The following is a 21,815-nucleotide window of genomic DNA, read 5'->3' as shown; positions in this document are numbered from 1 at the left end:
GTTGTATCATGCTGCATTCCAGAACTGATGCCCCAAGGCATCATGTCCTCCATTCATGTAGTTTTAATCTGAAGCGGGTGAGGGTCTCGCGGGATGACATATATACGCTCATACGCCAAGTTAATGAATGGCAATAAGGAAAACGTAGGATAAAGCAAACAAAAACAGAAATGAATAAGGTAAATAAGAAATAAAAAAGCAAACTACTTGTATACCTTCGGATCAATTCCAGCTCACACTAGACACAAACCGTACCCAAAAGGTTAAAAAAAAAGTAAACAAACGCAATAGTACTCAACTAGTATAAAAAAGAGAAATTACAATGAATTATCTGTGCTTTGTGAGAGAGAGAGAGAGAGAGAGAGAGAGAGAGAGAGAGAGAGAGAGAGAGAGAGAGAATCACAGGATTTAAAAAACCACGAGTACAAAATAACAGTAGATGACGACAGAGAATGACTACAAGGACTGAATGAATCAGTAAGTGATCAATCAATCATTCACTCAACTTAACTGACCTTTTTTGATACGCGAGTCAAACATCTCCAAGATGCGACGCTCAACTCTCCAAGAAAGGGTCTGATTCGGTGCGGTCATGGTAGAGGTACGAGGAATCTTTTTCTTTATACATGAAGAGTACACGCACAAATACACGATACGGCCACGTTCTGTTAAAATCCACAGTAACTCTGCTAACCTAGGCAGTTAAACAGATACTGTGGTTAGTCGGCTGTAGTGGGTCGTAGCGAGAGTGACGAATTATATGAATTGGACCATCGACGTATGGTCTCTTGTTTGTCAACTTTCATAAACTGCATTTCAACACGGATGATCGATCCCTGATCCCCTTTTTTTCTGTCAAGTATCTTAAAAATTAAACTATATCTCAACAGAGATCTTTCACATTCACAGATGATCCCTGATCCCCTTTTTTTCTGTCAAGTATCTTAATAATTTACTTATATTTTCATCTATTAATCTATTAGTTTGCTATTTATTATTTTTTTGTTTTAATAAGTGATCTCTTCTTTCTGTATTTCCCATTACCTTCCGTTACTTCTGTCTAAAGAACGCCTTATTCTTTGGAAGCTTGAATTACAAGTCATTGCCCTATGCGGGTTTGTTCCATATGAATGTGGTTTATCTTAAAAATAATAATATGTTTTTATTAAAATAATGGTAGATTTTACAGTATTGAATTTATACAAAATTCTCTTAATCCTTCTTATCCGAAATTCCGTTGATGACCTACAGCATGATGAACATCGGACAGCTGCATAATAATACAAGCGTGCCAGAAAAACAAATCATAAGAAGAATTGAGAGAATTTTGTATAAAATCAATTCTGTACATTCAGCCATTATTCTTAATAAAACATGTTTGAAAGAAGGTCGTTTCCAGCATAAAAATAATTAATAAATAAATAATAATAATAATATAATAATAATAATAATAATAAATAATAATCATAATAATAATAATAAAGGATGAACCCTTAATACTAACTGAAAAAAAGAAAGGTACCACAGTCTGGAACCACTTTATTGAAAGGAAAAGGAACTGAAGTGAAAAATATGCAATCATAAGGAGTCTCCCAAACCAATGAAAACCTACCTCTACAGGACTGGATGCCTTACACCTTGTAACACATCTAATGTAAAAGAATTACGCTTTTATCTACTTCCAGTCCCAAAAGCCTGGCTGTAATTTTCAGCATTCTGGGGAAAATTTACGCCATACTAATAAATATTGAAATACACACACACTCATATACTATATATGTATGGTTGTATATATGTGTGTTTTTTATATATAAATGTTTTTATTTACATATGCAAAATAACTATATACAGTGACAGTGCATTCAATTACTATCAAATCTAAACTTTATGCAAACCAATTATAAAAAAGTAAAAAAACTAACCAGTTTAAATCCCCATATGTATACATGAACCTCGTTTTCCTAAAAACACATGAACAACATACTCAAAAGATATGTTGGGATCGACAAATAAACGAATAAAAAACGCAAAATCACAACGAAACCTGCGATAAGAAAGCTAAAAGTACCTGGTCATAACTACAATGAGATACATATGATACGACAAAGGCAGTTTTACTTTGGTCCTGCCAACTTAAATGATGGATTCGCATGATGCCCCCACATGGGATCGAGAACATACAGTTAAAAATGAGGGACGTCCAGATACGAACATATTCATTAGGGAACCTTTGGCAGTGACATACATTTCCATTGTGCCTTCAAACGATCAAACGATCTCAAAGAATAGAAGAGGAGAGAGAGAGAGAGAGAGAGGAGACGAGAGAGAGAGAGAGAGAGAGAGAGAGAGAGAGAGAGAGTGGTATCCGTTTAGGCTTTATATATATCTAATATATACATATATATATATATATATATATATATATATATATATATATATATATATATATTATATATATATATATATATATATATATATATATATATATATATACACATATATAATCTAGAACTGAGTATAACCAAGCGAACCCACACGGCACAAACACGAATTAACAAACATACGTGAAGATAAAAAAAAAAATGGGGGCAGATAAACCGATTCTTAAAAGATAGAGACAAGAATGATCCCAGGCAGAAACACACCAAGAGAAACGGACAGAAGAGTTGATAGCTACATCAACAACAATGCCCATTTTCCTTTCAATTCTCTGACCTTAGTCTCTGACTACTTGGCACCTATTTCTCACCTCTTTAGCCCTCTCCTCTGCGAGAGAGGGGGAGGTCACACCAGGAACATATTTGGGCACAGAGGTCAATGAAAAAGACCCATATACAGAGAGAGAGAGAGAGAGAGAGAGAGAGAGAGAGAGAGAGAGAGAGAGAGAGAGCGGTTGTAAATTGGATGCACCACTCCATGGATGGAGGATTACCTCGTCGAGGTATTCCCTTTAGTGAAATCGGAAGTTACTTGTACTAAATGGACTGAATATCAGGGTTTTAAATCTTTCACATTCTGCTTTACCAGTAGTACTTTTCGCTCGACAGAAAGAGAGACTGACAGACGGCGCAGCGAATCGCAATTTTCAGAGTTGGTTAACATTGTATGAAGAGACGAGGGGAACAAGGGGAGGAGAGGGAAGGAGGGAGGGAGAGTGAGGAGGGAAGGGGGTTTTTGCTGTGACCTCATCGAGGGATGATCTTCCTAATGCCATAGTAAAATCGTTGTCAATTCTCCGGCTGAATCTTTGCGCAGATGCTTTTTTGCTGAGAGGGCTAATTTGGGTCTCACCCCATACTCTATTTCTCCTTTGTTTATTATATTATATTTTGATATTCACCATGTTTGTTGTTATTCTTCGCACAAGCTTTTCTTTGTTAGTATTTCTCTTTCACGGTTTATCCTTTACTTCTCAATGTTCTTCTCTGTACTGGCTCGCTTTCCCTATCGGCGCCCTTGGGATTTGTGAAATTCTGTCGCTTGGGTTGCAATCATCATAGCACTAATACGCAAGAGGACTTATCCTTCCTCCAGTATTGAAGGTAACAGCACCAATAAATATACTTTTTTTACCCTGAATTCATTTTTGCACAAGTTACACACACACACACCCATATACCCATATATATATATATATATATATATATATATATATATATATATATATATATATATATGAATATATATATATATATATGGATGTAAGTGTGTATAATGTATATTTATGTATGCATGTATCTATTTTTGTGCATTATATATATATATATATTATATATATATATTATATATACATACATTAACATACATACAAAACACTGATCTACAAATGTCGTTTTAATATCCAATTCGCGTTGCTTCGGGATTACCACCGATGTTGTAAGTGTTAAATGGCCTGCTACTCAAGTGACTCGAAAGCTTAGGTACCAATCCATTTCATACTTATAATCCCACTTGGGTGATAATGCCGAAGTAGACCGAACTGGATAGTAAATAACATTTGTAGTTAATGTTTAGTTTAGATATAAAATGTCACGGTGATGTGATAATAATTCACACGCACACACACGCACACACACACACACACACACACACACACATATATATATACGTACATAATATATGTACACCAGTTTCTATGTATGTCATGTCATGAAAGCAACACTGATAAAACATGATAAAAATATACTTACCAACTTTCCTATTAAATTGCCATTATCTAACTTCATTTCTTCACAGATAACTTGAATTGGAATGTGAACGTAATCAGATGTCGCATAAACCGAATAAAAAAAAATTTGTGGTGCACTGAAATGTTCTCAGATTTCATGTCTTTCCTCTTCTCTTGTCTTCCAAAGGACTGAGGGATTTAATTAGCCTGTCTGCATCCAGCACATTACTCGTTGGCTTTTGATGACTGGGACATAATCATAGTGTATTCCTTTTGACTGATTTTTCTTGCGGGCGATCACTAAAACTGGATGGGAATGTAGTGATACATGAAAGAGTCAATATCATATGATATCTACGGAACATATTTGAACTTAATATCATGTACTATAATCATAGACTTCTATCAGGCCTCAAGATTAGGTTATTTGTTTTTATCTCATTTACTCACCAGTTAAAAAAAAACTGTGGTATAAGTACCTGTATACAAATGATGGTCCATTCACACACACTCACACACTCAAACACAATGCAGTTTTTTTTATTTCAAAGTACAGGCTTACCTAAATCCTATAATAACAGGTATTCCCACAGGTACTACACCATTACCAGTCAACCATATCATCCGAGGATGTGTTCACAATGCACAAAACCTATGGAATTATCTAGAGTCATTCCTCTCCTGGAGGGATGCTGGAAAAAACTAGTTTTAAAATCACATCAATAAATTCTACTATGAAATACAAAACGCAGTAAGACAAATACATCATCTACAGGATGCTTTTCGCTTCACGAACATGAATGTGAACAACCATACAACAGGTGTATTTCATATACTCCGTTTTTTTCATTTTCCAGAGGCAAAATTGCTCAAACCAAAGAAGTATGGTTCAGTCATCAAAACTAATAAAACAAACAACCACATCCTCTGAAAAACAACAACATACCCACCTCGGTCTCAGGACAGACCTAAAATATGTGACCACTTTCACTCTCGGAACTCATGGATGGGAAAAAGGAGGCCTACCTCTTCGAAATGGGTGACCAAAAACGTATATGCCCACCTGCAAACATCCTCCAGCGCAAATGTGACAACGTCAATCAATTCTACGACATTTTGCAACGAGAAACGTGAACAGCTGCGACTTTTACTCTCGCAACCAACGACGTCTGACATTGAAGAAAGTGCCCCTCTCACCCTCTCTCTCTCTCGCCCGTTTTCCGTTTGGGCTTCGTCTTTACGTAAGGAAGGAACTTTATTTATTTGCTTATTTTCATTTTGACTAATAGTCAATTCCTGGTTATCTTTTATTTATGGATTCAGCAATTATCTACTTATGTAAGCAGGATTACAAGAATTTATATGCATTTTGAGCAAATTATACTCACCTACCTTTTCCCACAATACATCACACATACATACATGCATACATACATACATATACTACATACATACATACATATATATATATATATATATATATATATATATATATATATAATACATAAGTACACATACAGTGTGGAAAGCCACCGTGTATCGTTGTTTGTAAAATACACTTACCAAATATAATTCCCCCGGGTGTAACTTACTCCCGAAAACATACTAAACGGCTTACAAAAAGATAATTCAAGGCTTCGTATTTGTGAATATAAAAAGTCACTGCTGAAGCAACAAATATTCAAAACAATTTACGACACATATATATGTATTATCATTATATACACATTTACATACATATATATATATATATATATATATATATATATATATATATACTGGCAAACAAAGAGAATAGAAAACAAATCATTCGATTAATTAGAAATATACATACGCAAGAGTTCTGGCACCTGCCTTGTGCTTGTTGGTATAATACTTACAGGTACAATTTGGGGGTAATAACCCGTCTACCGAAAAAAAACATATAAGCGCGTCTAATAAATAGTTTATATTTATTAAACAAGCAAAATCGCCGTATTATATGTATTTTTTCCAAATGTGTCTTGAAACACTGTAATGAAACCAAAACACCCCGTGATATCCAAGTTCTAATAAATGTGTTCACATCCATCTCAACGCCTCTCTCTCTCTCGTCACGCAAATAGCCTGATCACGATTCATTAGTAAGATACAATCACCGGACTTGTAATATAGTTGCAACCTTTGACAAATGGTAATATGTAATATTAATGCTGGAGGATTTTATTTTTATCTTTTCTTCTCTCCTCTCTCTCTATCCTCCTTCTCTCTCTCTCTCTCATCTCTCTCTCTCTCTCTCTTCTGCATATAATATATAAATATAATATATATAGTAATATATTATATATATATATATAACTATATAATATATAGATATATATAGATATTATATATATGTATATATATATATATAATATTATATAATATATATATAATATATATGCACGTGTGTGTGTTTAGGAAATATATATACACACATATATATATATATATAAATATATATATATATATATATATATATATATATATATATATATATATATTATATATATATATATAAAATGTGTGCATGTATATGCAGAGGACGCGTTCTTACTACCTGCATAAAAACAATACTACAAAACACAACTGCAGCCCAACTACTATGAGGCCAGTTGACACCGATTACAAATAACATCTGTTGAGCCAATCAAGACGAATGACGACATTTTCCAGCTGCAGACATCACCTGTCAATCAACAAAGGTCCACAGCAACGTAAACTGGACACATGGAAGGCTTATACCAAACACACCTGTTATACACCTGCCAGATGTACTAGCATGCTTCACCTTGACCTGGCTCTCCTCAACCTGTGTGAAGCAAAGCCATCGGTATGAACCCCCCCCCCCCCCACCGATACCACATCCAACCCTCCCTCCCTCCCTCCCTCCCCACTTCCCCTTGAACCAGTCTCTCTAGTTGGCGCTAACGATGCTCCATCTCTCTTCTAACCTTCACTTTCAAAGAACGAAACAAATGATGCTCAGGAAAATTGTCCAGCATCTGTTAGGTGTAGATGTGGCGTTGATAGATATATAATAAATACATCAATACACAATGTATATTTATTATACATACATATGTGTATGAATGTGTATTATAATTATATATATATATATATTATATTATAGATATTATATATATATTATACTATAGTATATATATAGATAATATATACACACACATATACACATACAGTATATATATATATATATATATATATATATATGATATATATATATATATATGTATTATATATATATTCAAAATTATACCTTTCAAACACCAAATGCTGATAAAGTAAATTCCACTTCTATGACAAATATATCAAAACGCTATACCAAATCTCTCCTAATAACATATGTACACACACGCATACACATTATATATACGTATATATATATATATATATATATATATATATAATATATATTATATATATATTAGCATGAATTAGTGTGGCAAAGGAAATACAGTTGTGAGCAGACCTTATCTTTCAAATTTTGAACAGACCCACCTCTTGAAGAAAGCTAGCTACAAGTCAGTTTATACGGATGAAGGCAGAGAATGCCATATTCTGGAAACAGATGACATACAAGAACGATGTAAAAAGAGGCTGAATTCCCCTTGGTATCTGCGAGATTTTGAACTCTGATGTGTCAGGGGTGGAGGGGCCAAGAGGATTGCACTCAGTTCTAGAGATCACGAGATCACTGGCCAACGTCATATCAGTAAAGCAAGCAGATGTAGGACAGTTCCAAGGAACTCAAGTAAATGCAAGAGAGACGCCAGATCTTTGTTTAACGATCTATAATAATATAATGCTTTAAACGGGTTTCAATAATATTTAGGAGAGTTATCTTGCTTCCACTGGACAGAGCACAAGGCTACGACCTAACTCCATTTTATCTCGCGAGCAATCCTTCAGATACCAAAAATAGTACACATTCAAGATTTATATGTCAAGTTTTATAGTTCACGTTTTCTACATTATCTAACCCATTTTTCTTCCCAATTTTTGTTTGCAGACTAGTTTATTTCAAAATCGGCTATAAAATCGTCCATTGTCACAACTAATGGTCGATGGATTGCAATTATTTTGCAAATAAGCCAAGACAAATGTGCAACGACATCGCAAATGCAACAAAAATCAACATCTGGCTTAGCACAACAGATATGAAAGAGAACGAAATCCGCCAGACTGTTTACTGTCTAGTAATGAACAAATGAAAGTCGATTGTCGTCATTTATAACCATAACATGAGACCCACTACTACTACTACTACTCCTGACCCCATGAGCCATATGACCGTTCAAGTTCCCTTCAGGGCAGAATTACAAAACAAATCTGACCTATTAACCATCAGTCAAAATCAAATGACTTCTAATTTTTTAATTGGTCTAAAAAACAAAACAAAACGACACTCGAGTTGCAAAAGAAGAAAAAAGAACAGCAAAGAAAGTCTTCCTTTTATGTATCTGTGCAAGAAACGACCTTGACAGCTTACTAGTCACTTGGCGGTTTTGACATGAAGCCTCGATTTTTTTTTTCTCTCTCTCACTTGTGTCTGTATCTTTACGCATTCTGTACCTTATGTCCGGTCGAAGTAGCCGTTTCATAGTACCATTTTCATTATCTGAACGGTTTTCCACTCAAATGGCACCATGAGTCGAAAACCCCGAGTGATTAGAAAGAGTGCCATTGCGAACATATGGAATAGGATGCCATCTGTGACCTCATCTCGATGTGGCACTTGGTGGGCGCCTCTCATTCTCTCTTTGCTCACTGCTTCTCCCTCTCCCTCTCTCTCTGTCTCTACCCTGACCCCGTCCCCTATCAAGCCACTCCCACTGCGACCCCCACCTGGCTCAGGTCATGGTTCCCTCACCCCTACCTTCCCCACCCTGACCCATGACCTCTCAATATCACACCTCGTGTGCAGTTTCGAACGATGCTCAAGAAACCCAGCCGTCGAACTCACGGGGGCGAACGAAAGGGGAAGTCCTCTTCCATGCTTGCCCTCCTTCCTAGCACTCGGATTTGCTCGTCGTTTCCTTTTCCATCACTGCTGCTCAGTCTCTGGAAGAGAACCATCTTCTTCCCCTGATCCCCGACGTTTCTTGGCAGTTGATGTTCATAGAGTAACAATTGCAGCTCTCAGTGCTTTGTGCAAAAGCAGCCATGTGCGTAACTGAATGGGTTTCTTTGCATAGTCTACAGACAAAGAAGCATATGCATAAGAACACGCCACTAATTCATGCATACACGCATATACAACCATTTCCCAAGAAGTTCCACGCTGGAAGTGTGGTTTTCGCGCTCGGCTGCCAATCCGGTGGTCCGAAGTTCGATTCCGGTCTCTGCCAAAGGGGAATCAGAGGAATTTATTTCTGGTGATAGAAATTCATTTCTCGATTTAGTGTGGTTCGGATCCCACAATAAACTGTAGGTCCCGTTGCTAGGTGACCAACTGGTTCCTAGCCACGTAAAAATATCCAATCCTTCGGGCCAGCCCTAGGAAAGCTGTTAATCAGCTCAGTGGTCTGGTTAAAACTAAGATATACTTAACTTTCGCAAGAAGTAATATTAGTTTCTTTATAAAATGCAACACTTGCAGACCAAGCTGAAAAACCAGAACAAGAGTATTTAACATTAATACCTGAATTATCCCTTAGATGTTCACAAACTAGAAATAGTTTTGCGAAATTGCAAAGAACACAGGGAACATACTGATTAGGTTTACTCATTTATACAAAAATTCCAAAATACGGAAAATGGAACCAAGAAGACGAGTAGACAAACGTAAAAAATCTTAAATATCTGTAATTTTAGAGAATAAGAAAAACAGTTCTTTTAAAGCGTTTCAGGCTTCTCTTTGTCGGCTCATTTTTGAGATTGCAACAGCGGTAAAAGAAGTGAATTCGAAGTTTCGCACGGTTCAGATGGTTTCTACATAGTAAGAGCTACGTAACAAATCACTTACTAGAAATACATGTAGCTGACATTCGATTCATGAACAGGAAGTATCAGGTTCAAAAAGGAAAACTTGCTTCTGGCAAATTACATTTAGTTCTCAAAATCGTATTTCCTATGTTATATACTGTGAGCATGCAGATTTCTATTAAGGAATTTTTGAATTGGCATTTTTGAATTGGCGAGAAAAAATAGTTTTACACACACATACACATATATATATATAAAATATAATATATATTTGACGAGTCTTTGCAAGCTTTACACTAGATTGAATGATGAACTAGTCTGGGAAAAGTACAGACACATGTTTCCTGCGGTGAGCGATCCTAAATGTCATTTCTGTTTGTCTTTGCCTATTTGGAATTTAGCCTTTCAGAGATGGCATGTGAGACATGCTCAGACTAAGAGACGTAACGATACCATCCACTTCAAAATCCCATGCACGACATTTAGTTACCTTAGAATGATATGACTGTCAAGGAAACAGGAATTTAATGTACGTACTTACCATATATTTCATATCTTGGGAGTGATATGCAACAATGGTCTTTGTCTCATTTGAAAGTGTTCCACGTTTGACTTACCTGGAAATAAAGAAAAAAAAACTGATGTAAATAAAATAGAAAGAATGATTAGAATCAGACTAACTGTACCTGAAGGCATTCCACATTTCATACGCAAACTACGAATTACATCATTTATTCCTTTGAGAAATGGGTTTTGAGACACTAAACATTAATTGTAATACCAAACTCTCTTATATCCTTAAATCCACTGATACATGATTTCATCGCATTGACTTAGGAAATTCTCGTTGAAATACATTTTCACAAATTATTTTAATGCAAAAAACAAAAACTCGATGCGTAAATACGTGGAAACACAAGATTGTCTCAAACATTAACTACAGTACCACTATTACAGCGAATATGTTAACTATGGAAAATATGAAGTACTACTCAAAATGGTTCTAGAAAAAAATTCTCCTAAATCCCAAGCTAAAAAATCGTCTGGCCCATAAGGATATGGAAACCACGGGAGAACTGAGGCTGAAAGTATTGATAATGAATATTCAAATCATTTTTGCACAATATATAATCAAAGGTATTGTTGATTAGTGCAAGATGTCATTTTCCCTGCAAGATGATTTCAGAGAACTTTTACGGAAAACGTCCCCACATCTGAGATGCAAAGCCTGAGTGAGGCGGCTTCGCGTGACATCTGCCCGTGGTAAAGGAAAGTGGTGCGCCCGAAATTCGATTATGTATATTGATACAAAAATACAAAGCAGTCGCTCTGAGCTCTTTTCAAATAAGCTGACTAGTTTTGGGAACTAGATCATTTCCGCTTCGGAAACGAGTGCCAAATTCACTTTAGATATTAAAAAAAAATAAATAAAAAATAAAAAGCAAATAGCTCTGATAAAAATTAAAAGCATTTTTATATTCCTCTATTTACATTAATCCGTGCAAAAGAGTTTACTTTTTCAACCGTAATCCTAACGTTTAAACTTTATTATTTCTAAAGAATTAACCTGGCACAGGATTAAGCAGGTGGCTAGTGTTAAGTATATCTTAGTTTAACCAGACCAATGAGCTGGTGAACAGCTCTCCTAGGACTGGCCGGAAGGATTTGATATTTCTACGTGGCTAGGAACCACATTATTTCGAGAAAGGAATTTCTAATCACCAGAAATAAATTCCTCTGATTCCACGTTGGCAGAGCGGAGAACTGAACTTGCGACTACCGAATCGGTAGGTGAGCAAGTAACCCACTCGTCCAACGAGGAACTAGCAGGTTGTTGAACAGTCCCTGAAGATTAACAGGACTGGAAATCCTTTACGAAACTATTTACTCAGCGAGAAAGCAACTCTAGTCGCTATAGGTCGTATGACATTACTTAAAGAACCGTGAAGAAAGAGTTTCCTCACGTTGAAAGTGATACCTAAATGACAAAATACACCAAGACCACCCAGACCGATTTTCTTTTGTTTGTATGGTATTTTTACGTTGCATGGATCCAGTGGTCATTCAGCAACGGAACCAACGGCTTTACGCGACTTCCGAACCACGTCAAGAGTGAACTTCTCTCACCTGAAATACACATCACCCGCACTTCAATGGAATGTCCGAGAGTCCAACTCGCGGCCTAACTAAGCGGAAAACATACTTGCATCCTTCCCTTGTTTGGTAGGCAATCTGCCACGTCTAAGCCATCTAAATGGACTCTCCTTAGAAGACTAGTAGTACCTTTTATGCTATAACATAGTAGACTTTGCCAACAGACACTACTCGCACTAGAATTTCTCAGTCTCTTAGCTCTTGGTACACGTTAATTTTGTCTGCTAAGGTTGGCTTTAGCATTCAGAAAAGCACGCCACCAGGGAGATGCTTCTTGTAAATATTTTCATACGCCTAATACTATGAATAAAAGCATTCGAAATGTACATGTACACCAAATTTCACTTTTTCCTTGTGTTCACTAAAGGCGTTAGGTCTTTCAACTTGACAACACAAAAAATATACATGGATATAACATCCTTTCGTTTAGACACACGAATGTGAATACAAATTAAATCACTACACTAATCCATACTATTAGTACACAGAGATTTCAAGAGGTCGAGGTAGCTTTCAAAATACAAAGTGCTTAGTTATTTCAGTTACAGGAGTAATCAAAATACGTGTTGAAAGTAAATAAATAAACAAATAAATGATTCCAATCGATACATCTCTTCACCCAACCCCTTATAAAACTAACACCAAGAAAGGTGACAAAACGCACCTAACAACAGATTATACAATCAGGAGTGCTCTCTCTCTCTCTCTCTCTCTCTCTCTCTCTCTCTCTCTCTCTCTCTCTCTCTCTCTGGCTATTACTTAAATGATAAGCGTCTTGTCAACACACCCGAGATAGGATATATCTTAAATGGTCTCGGACGTCCAGGTGTCGAAGGACTTAACGCCTTAGTGAATAATTCCTTTATCTACTATAATGAGATACAATGCTGGTTGTCATGATGGTACTAAGGTTTAAGGTTGTGTAAATGACCAGCTTGATCAAGGGATCAAAGCTCTTGATAACATAATATAATATCATTAAGTCTTTATGAGGTTCATTGTACTTAATAGAATTGTGGAGAAGTCTCCCTGAGCCTCCTGAGCAATTGGATCTCATAAGTTCAAGCGTATTTTAATAATTTAATAACATTTTTACCTGTTTACTTATTTATTTTTTAATTCATTTTTTCTCTTCCACCTGGATTTCCTATGACCTTCTGTTGCTTCTGTCTAACCCTATATTCTTTGGATGCTGGAATTTCAAGTCTTTGGCGCCTGTGGGGTGGTTGTTCCATAGGGTTCATCTTCCGAATAGTAATAACAACAATAATAGGGCAGTAAGTACTGATAGTGTTCATAAAAAAGGCGTGATCCGACTTCCAGCTTACTCGGAACGTGTGCAAGAATTCCCCCCGGCCCCCCGCATAAGTTGTAAACATTATATTCCTAACTTTTAACGTAAATTAAACGTGCTAAAACCTTCAGTCAAATAGAACCTTCTTTCAGCGAAGAAAATTAAAATAAATACGCTATATTTCATCAGAACTAATTCTTCTGTAATTTTTTAACATGCACATTATCTTTTCTTTAAATTTTCATTCTGATAAATAAATCATAAATATCCTATCCTGAAACTCCTGTGTCTTTAACTCAACGTGAAACACCTTTTTTTTCAGACATTTTTAGGCTCTATCCGTGGACCTTTCCCACGCCCCAACAAGAACCACAAAAACTAAGTAGTTTGTAGGCTCACGCCCGGAGTGAGCGAAAAAGGACAGCATAAGCAATCATCACCCTGAAAGTATGCTACTTACAGAAGCCCCACATCCCCACAGTCACATACTGAAATTTCCAACAGCATCACTGAGCCATTTCTAACAATCCCAAACCCAATCTGATAGGGGTGGAAAAAAACATACATTAAAATACCCTTGGATTTATTCTCCCTATTATTATTGTTGCTGATTGTATTATCGTAACCCTTTTCTTCATATATATATATATATATATATATATATATATATATATTATATATATATATATATATATATATATATATATGTGTGTGTGTGTGTGTGTGTGTGTGTGTGTGTAATACATATACATATATATCATTCACAATATATAAATATATGTTATATATATATATATATATATATATATATATAATATATAATATTATATTATTATATAGTTATATAGTTATATAGTAAATGGTTTCCTAGTATGTACTAGCATGTAAAGAGAAAAATAGCGATAGATTAGCGTCATTTCTAAAAAAATATTATATACAGCTAATCTCTTTTACACCAGTATCCCAAAAGTTCTCATTCTTTATCTAATGCAAGACGACGAGCGTAATCTGATAGCACTCTAATCCCTCTATGTCGATACGGGCTACACGAAGACGCAAAGAAATAATAAAGCGATTACTTTTCGTAATCCTCAGAAAACCCAACGCACCACGTAACAAGGATGATCGTGGCAGCGATATTGATTAAGAGAACGAAATGATTCCAGTTCCCCTAACGTACATGGAATTGGTAATTTTCTTCGCAAAGTGTAATTTACAGAAAAATAAGTGGTGCTAATTTCGTATATCAGAATGAAGGCGGACTATTATTATTATTATTAGGAAGGAGCCCTTCTCTGAGGGCAGTAGCATTGAATATTATAGCTGCTTCAACGGCATTTTATTTATATAGACTCTTCTCAATTCTTCTTATTATCTTTTTCTCATAAGCACGTAGCTGGTGTATCCAGCTGGTTTCCTAAGGACATATAAAGATTTCAGTTGTCTTAGGTTTATTTCCTCTGTCGACACTGATGAGAAAAAGATAATAAGAAGAATTGAGAAGATTCGATATAAATTAAATGCCGTTGAAACAGTTATAATAATAATAATAATAATAATAATAATAATAATAATAATAATAATAATAATAATAATAATAATAATAATAATAATAATAATATTATTATTATTATTATTATTATTATTATCATTCAGAGGAAGAAACCTATTCGTATCGTATGGAACAAGCCCACGGGGGCCAATGACTTGAAATTCAAGCTTCCAAAGAATATGGTGTTCATTAGGAAGAAGTAAGAGGAAGTCAAATGAAATACAGAAAGAAGAGATCCATCTTATCAACAAGGAAATTATAAATAGATAAATATATTAAAAAGTATTAAAACTTTCTGAAGTTCCAATGGCACGACATCCTCAGGGAGACTATTCGACACCGAGGCACATTCACTGAATATTGGTGCTGCAGTTCAGCTGATCTGAGAATTTAATGAGAGAATTGAATGAGATAGCTGCTATGCAAAGCATTGCTCTGTATAATCGCATTAGTTTCCATTCTGAAACTTAAACCCGCCATACTTATTATGCAATAATTCCATGCCCTACTCTTTCGATGCAACTAAACACTGATCGTACTTAGACTGAAACACTGCTGTACCCCCGCACAACCACATCGTGAACGGACGCAAAATAAACTATCCAGTAGTTTTAAAATACAAGGAACTTGAACATTTTTTTGTTGGAAATTAGTATTGAGAAGCCGTATTTATCTGCATATATTACTAGTACCAAGAAAAGAAAGTAAAAACTAAAGTATCAATGGTTAGAGAGAAATACACATACGAGAAACACAGACACCTAGGCTAAATAGTCTCTTTTAAAGACAACGTTAAAGAGTTTCATTTACGTAACACTACAAGTTTTATATAACTGATTTAATTTGTATCGGCATGGCTACTTAATACATGAATTTACCGTATACAGTTATGATGGAAGCAAAATTAATTACTTTCGCTCTTGTTGCTATTGCCACAGAGGCATTGTAAAGAGGACTAAAACAGAATATCTACAATTATAATCATTTATCTAATGAAAGTATGTAAGAAAGACGACGAAAGTTCAAGTCCTCCCAGTCATCTGAAATAATGGTTTCACTGACATCCTATATGGAGATTCGTTGGAAATGACGACTTTTTTCACGAACAGTGATGAAAAAATACATATCAGGATGTTCAAGGACTTTTAGAGAGAGAGAGAGAGAGAGAGAGAGGAGAGAGAGAGAGAGAGAGAGAGAGATTATTACCAGTAACACAACCAATTAGGAAGTTATACACCTGATGTTTCTTTGCGCAAAGATTTATATTCGTTGGCTTTTGCCCGTGGGTTGCTAAAGACTATAGTCCAGTGTGTAACCCCAGGGATACTAATATTATTTATGACATTACCCATCTTGGCTTGACGTAGAGAGAGAGAGAGAGAGAGAGAGAGAGAGAGAGAGAGAGAGAGAGAGAGAGAGAGAGAGAGAGAGACTGAAGATGTAAAAGGACGGAGCTTACCATCAACAGTACCAGATGGTTCTTAAAAACAGCACTGTAGAAAATTACGAAAAACACCAAAAGCTTACATTAAGGCAAGAAAGGTACAACAATGATCAATCACAGGATTTCCAATTTCTAATGTAGTCCTCAAGGTTCTGCATATAACTTGATGTTCGAATCACACATTAAGATAGCAGCCACCTGAACAATAATTAAACTTTGGCCTCCTTTCCTCGTTCAATTTCTGGTTGCTTGCCAAGGGTGACCTTGGGTTTAAGCACCAAGAATTATCGATACTTAAGATAAATGAAACACTGTTATTCCTATTGGTCTTTGAATAATGCATAACTATTTTACACATACTGGAAACTCCAGTCTACAATGAAAAGGGGCTTATATATATTCTTAAAAACTGGTAAAGGATTAGAAGTACACGTGGTAATAACAGATTGCTCAAAATACTCTTACCTCCCATCATCACATCCTCCGTTGGTCACGCATGCGCAGGTACTTCACAAAACACCATTTTACGAGAAATTCCCGAGTAATTCACAAACTGGCTTTCAGCTGTTGACCATTACCCACCGACGCGAACACTGAAAGCCTGAAATCCCTGCTCATACGCTCACTTTGACGGCACAAAATAAGTTATCCTCCGCCAGATGTCTTACAAGGTAATATCTTTTCTCCCGGCGCAGAACAACAGCCTTTCTCCCCTGTTTCCAAACTCCCCTGCGCCAGCAATCCTCACTGCACCACACCTCGACAATGAGTCCCATTATGATATACACCAGCGTATCACGACATTAACATATGGCCGTGGGGTCACGATGTGCAACGCAAACACAACAGCCGCCATTTGGCCAGATTTTCGTTCGCCTTGCGCGCAGGCAATGAAAATAACACGGGCTTCTTATATACTTCAGTAGGAAGTGAAACAAAAAAAATGTGGAGAAAGAGGAGAAACAGAAAACGGGGTCAAGGCTTCGGAGCGATTTGCGGATGCAACGCCAATCTAAGATCATATACTAAATAGGCCTAAATTACCCAATAACAGGGCGGCCTTCAGGAGCTAATTGCGACGGCGAAAGAAGAAACTTTTGTTTCTGTAAATCACTCAGGAGCGTTCGATGGATGGATGCAAGTTATTTGTTAAGCTTTCTCTTGTCGACGCTGTTTAAAAGAAGGCAAAATTCTACGAATTCGCTTAATGGTAACGAATTCATTTATTACTATATCAACCCAAATGCAAATTCATACCATAACAAAACCATTAATTTACTATGCATACAAAAGTTATACAGTATTACACCTTGACGCGCATACACAAAATGAAGCGCTAGTTTCAAAAGTGCAAAATTAACAGGCGTATATACGAAGCTTCTGGGAGAAAATGGGTCTGTCGAGATTTCGTCAGCTTTAGACAAAGGCAATTAAAAACTCGTCAAGTCGAGAGCATTCCTTGAGTGACATTCTGAAAAGACATAACACGTTTCTCTTCATGGCTAAAACCTTAACCTCGAAAATAACGCGGAAGAATTGTGAGTTTTCTGTTAGAATTACCCAAGCGAACTAAAATTGAAAAGGAGAGGACTACGCGATGGAAATGACTTTTTACGATGAAACATTTTCCATCCTTCGAATTCTGTGGGGAAATTACCTAATTTAATAGTTCTACTAAATTTACCTTACTTTACTCTATGACTTTCTTTTAAGCCTAAAACCGCGAAAGGATCACTGTCTAATATTAGCTTCGCTTATTTTAATTAGTAATCTGAAACACTTTCGAATTCATCGATACCAAAGCAATGCGCAAAAATACTTATCAAGCCATTAGGAAAATATCGTAGTACATGGCGAGAATTAATTATTAGAGCAAAAGATTAAACATTTTGAAATTCCTTTACTTCCATAGCAAGGCCAGTCTACTTAGATCTACAATATGAGTCCGATTAAAAGCCATGATATCCTCATTCACGGCTCTAGAAATTTCTCTGAATAAACCACAAAGAGAAAGCCTCCGCGGACAGGCCCAGCAATAAATCTTTCCTTGAAAATCATTTGAACTTACTGTATAATCCTCACTATCCATTAACCACTTAGGAATAAAGAGACACAGTTAACATATTTCAATCCTTGAATAACTTCTTTGAATAAAGAGACACAGTTTACATATTACAATCCTTGAACAACTTCTTTGAATAAAGAGACACAGTTTACATATTACAATCCTTGAACAACTTTGAATAAAAAGACACAGTTAACATATTACAATCCTTGAATATCGTCCTTGAATAAAGAGACACAGTTTACATATTACAATCCTTGAATAACTTCTTTGAATAGAGACACAGTTAACATATTACAATCCTTGAATAACTTCTACATGGTGCATCCGTGAGATTTTAAACCGTTTGCCTTAACCCAGTCAACAAAAGTCTTACGCAAAATTTCACTTCTTTTCCCTACGCCCTAAAAATATCCTAACATTCAAAGATAATGAAAACCTTCAATTACTGAAATCACAAACTGAACTATTCAGTATTTAAACAGAACCAGGTATACTGAGCGTCCAGAATAACCATTTTCAAAAGGAGGATGCAAGCAGGTATAGTTAGTTAAATTCGACGAAGCAAAGAACTTGATGGGAAAAAATGCTGTGAGATGAGGTCTCGATTCCGGCCTACGTACGAATACATTAACTAGCATCATGCCACTACTAACGCTACCTACATCTACCTATACATTACCAACCCACTCATACTATAGACATCCGCCCATACACAACATACACCTAGACACTAATATCTTACGATGATCCACTACCCACATCGAACGATGTTGAACCAAAGGACAACCATTTGGCAACCACACAATTTGATACAATGTCGTTGGTTTATATACAATTGGAGGGAAGAACATTAGCTTACAATATGAAAGCCTTCATATAACAATCCGACAAATATCATGCCTAATAAAAAATACCTGAAAAAGTCTCGCTACATTTTAAAGTTATATTATTCTAATTGGATATACTACATTCACATACATATTATAAAATTGCACGCAAGCTTAAAAATCTAGAGGGAAATTGTTGTTTTGTTTTAAATAAAACGACAAAGAAAGTCGTTTGGAAACTGAACCTTATCAAAACTAAATCAAAGGTTTATATTTATACAATGGATATGAAGAATAAAGTTCTGTATTTCCGGTTGAATTCAGCATCACGATAATTTGCATAGTTATACATTGACAATTTCGACTGCAAAAGAACTACAACAAAATGTTTGTATAAATATTTTAATAAATCACTCAAAACATCCAAACGAACAGAATGTTACTCACTATGCATTAATGTTTGATGTACTTATGAAAATCTAATGAATAAATAAGAATCAGCATTGTATGACAAAATTTAGTAACATCTGAAAAACAACGATTCTAGAGCCAAAGCTGACCTTCTTCGTTTTCAAAGAAGTAAATAGTTCGGAAGCAAATAACAAAAAGAAATTTTTCGAATGATTCCCCACAAAGAAACTAAAAATCGTGAAATATTTCCTCCATTCCCAAAAATTCATCCATATAAACTTTTATGGTTTTGCTCATAGTGGGGAAAAAAGTGAGGGATTCTGTCTTAGTTTCTATTCGCAAATTCTTTTTCGGAACAGCAGATTTCTTTACCACTGACAATACAGTTTTATACGGATATCGATATTTCACTGAAACAGATAAGAGTGCTCAAATCTGTTATTCTTACGTTATCAAAAAAGAAAGACGACATATGCCACTAAAAGGAGCTTCAAAAGGTTCTTGGAACAACTTTCTTAACGATGACCCTTTAATCGATCGTGACTATGGTCCATAAGAAGGATCCAAAAGACAGGGTTGAATGGCACTTTTGTAAAAGACGCTCATACAGGTGTTAGCCCATTAGATAAACTAGGTCAGAGGTAATGCTGAACATTCTCTCTCTCTCTCTCTCTCTCTCTCTCTCTCTCTCTCTCTCTCTCTCTCTCTTATATTTTTTCGTATTTGCAGCAAAGACTGATTAAACACAGTACTTTGAATGGAAATCAACACAAGATGAATGATGTCTAAGAATCTAGATGTGCTTTAATATTAATTTTTCAAAATATTCTTATTACTTTGAAATAAGCACTTATTACCGACCCAAACCTATCTATGAATTATTCTTGGTAACCTATAACTGACCGAAAAGAGGCTGTGTTTGGTGGCAGTATTTCATTCTGAGACCAGTAGATTCTACATACTTCCAGAGAGAGAGAGAGAGAGAGAGAGAGAGAGAGAGAGAGAGAGAGAGAGAGAGAATTTAATTACACACCAGTTATGGTAGATTCACATCAACCGTGCCTCTGCTCTCTAGGCTAGTACCTTACGACGCTCCTGATTGGCTGTTGATAAGCCAATCACGGGGCTGGAAACTCTCAGTCTCTCGAGAGAATTCACACAGGCAGGATGTATGTTACACCTCTCCTGAGAAGTACATCTTTTAAAAGTATCCCTCAGGAGAGGTGGAACATATATCCTGCCTCTGTGAACTCTCTCGAGAGACTGAGAGTTTCCAGCCATGTCATTGGCATATCACTAGCCAATCAGGAGCGTCGTAAGGGACTGGCCTGGACATCAGATGCACGGTTGATGTGAATCTGCTATAGTTATACTTCATCTTTCTATATCTCCTATGCATCTGGCATATAACCCCCACCAAAAAAAAAAAAAAAATCGCTAATATTAGTATAACGAACTACGACATAAATGACTCGAGTACCGAAATGAGAAATACGGGGAAAACAAGAACACGGGCCTCACGACGCTCTTCTCCTTTTAGCGAGAATCCTTTGACGCGATCTTCCCAACAGTCACGAGTGTCCCGTTTCGTCTCATTTCCGAAGAATGAAATGATGACGCGCGGGTTTCACCTTCGAGGCTCAAAAACCGATAACAAAAGATGAAAAGCTGCCAAGGGCACCATCTGGGACTGAGGCAGGTGGCATCTGAGTATAAAACCGTAGCGTGAGAGGATTTCTTCAACTTATTTATGTGAACTTGTTACTGAGGAACCATATGTTACATCAAAACTCCTCCTTTAGTCTTGAGATCATCTGAAAAGAGCACATCCGCTGAAAATGAGAATACAGGCAATAAAGCAACATGTACTGCCAGGATACCATGAAGACGTACATTCTCCTCCACAGGTGTCACATTACAACACTGGGAGACA

General features: G+C 36.1%; 1 protein-coding gene across 1 annotated transcript in view; it reads right to left on the bottom strand.

Annotated features, from left to right (window-relative positions):
- The window catches only part of LOC135210350 (uncharacterized), a 242,784-nt gene extending 225,476 nt beyond the window's left edge, over positions 1-17,308 (bottom strand). The window contains 1 exon segment of the mRNA XM_064243240.1: positions 17,042-17,308. Within this exon segment, the coding sequence (XP_064099310.1) occupies positions 17,042-17,051 (10 nt within the window). The 5' untranslated portion in view covers positions 17,052-17,308.
- Between the last annotated feature and the right edge of the window lie 4,507 nt (positions 17,309-21,815).

The sequence above is a fragment of the Macrobrachium nipponense genome, chromosome 39 (genome assembly GCF_015104395.2).
Source record: "Macrobrachium nipponense isolate FS-2020 chromosome 39, ASM1510439v2, whole genome shotgun sequence".
NCBI lineage: Eukaryota > Metazoa > Arthropoda > Malacostraca > Decapoda > Palaemonidae > Macrobrachium > Macrobrachium nipponense.
Note: the sequence above shows the minus strand (reverse complement) of the source record. Positions and strands in the feature narration are given on the sequence as shown.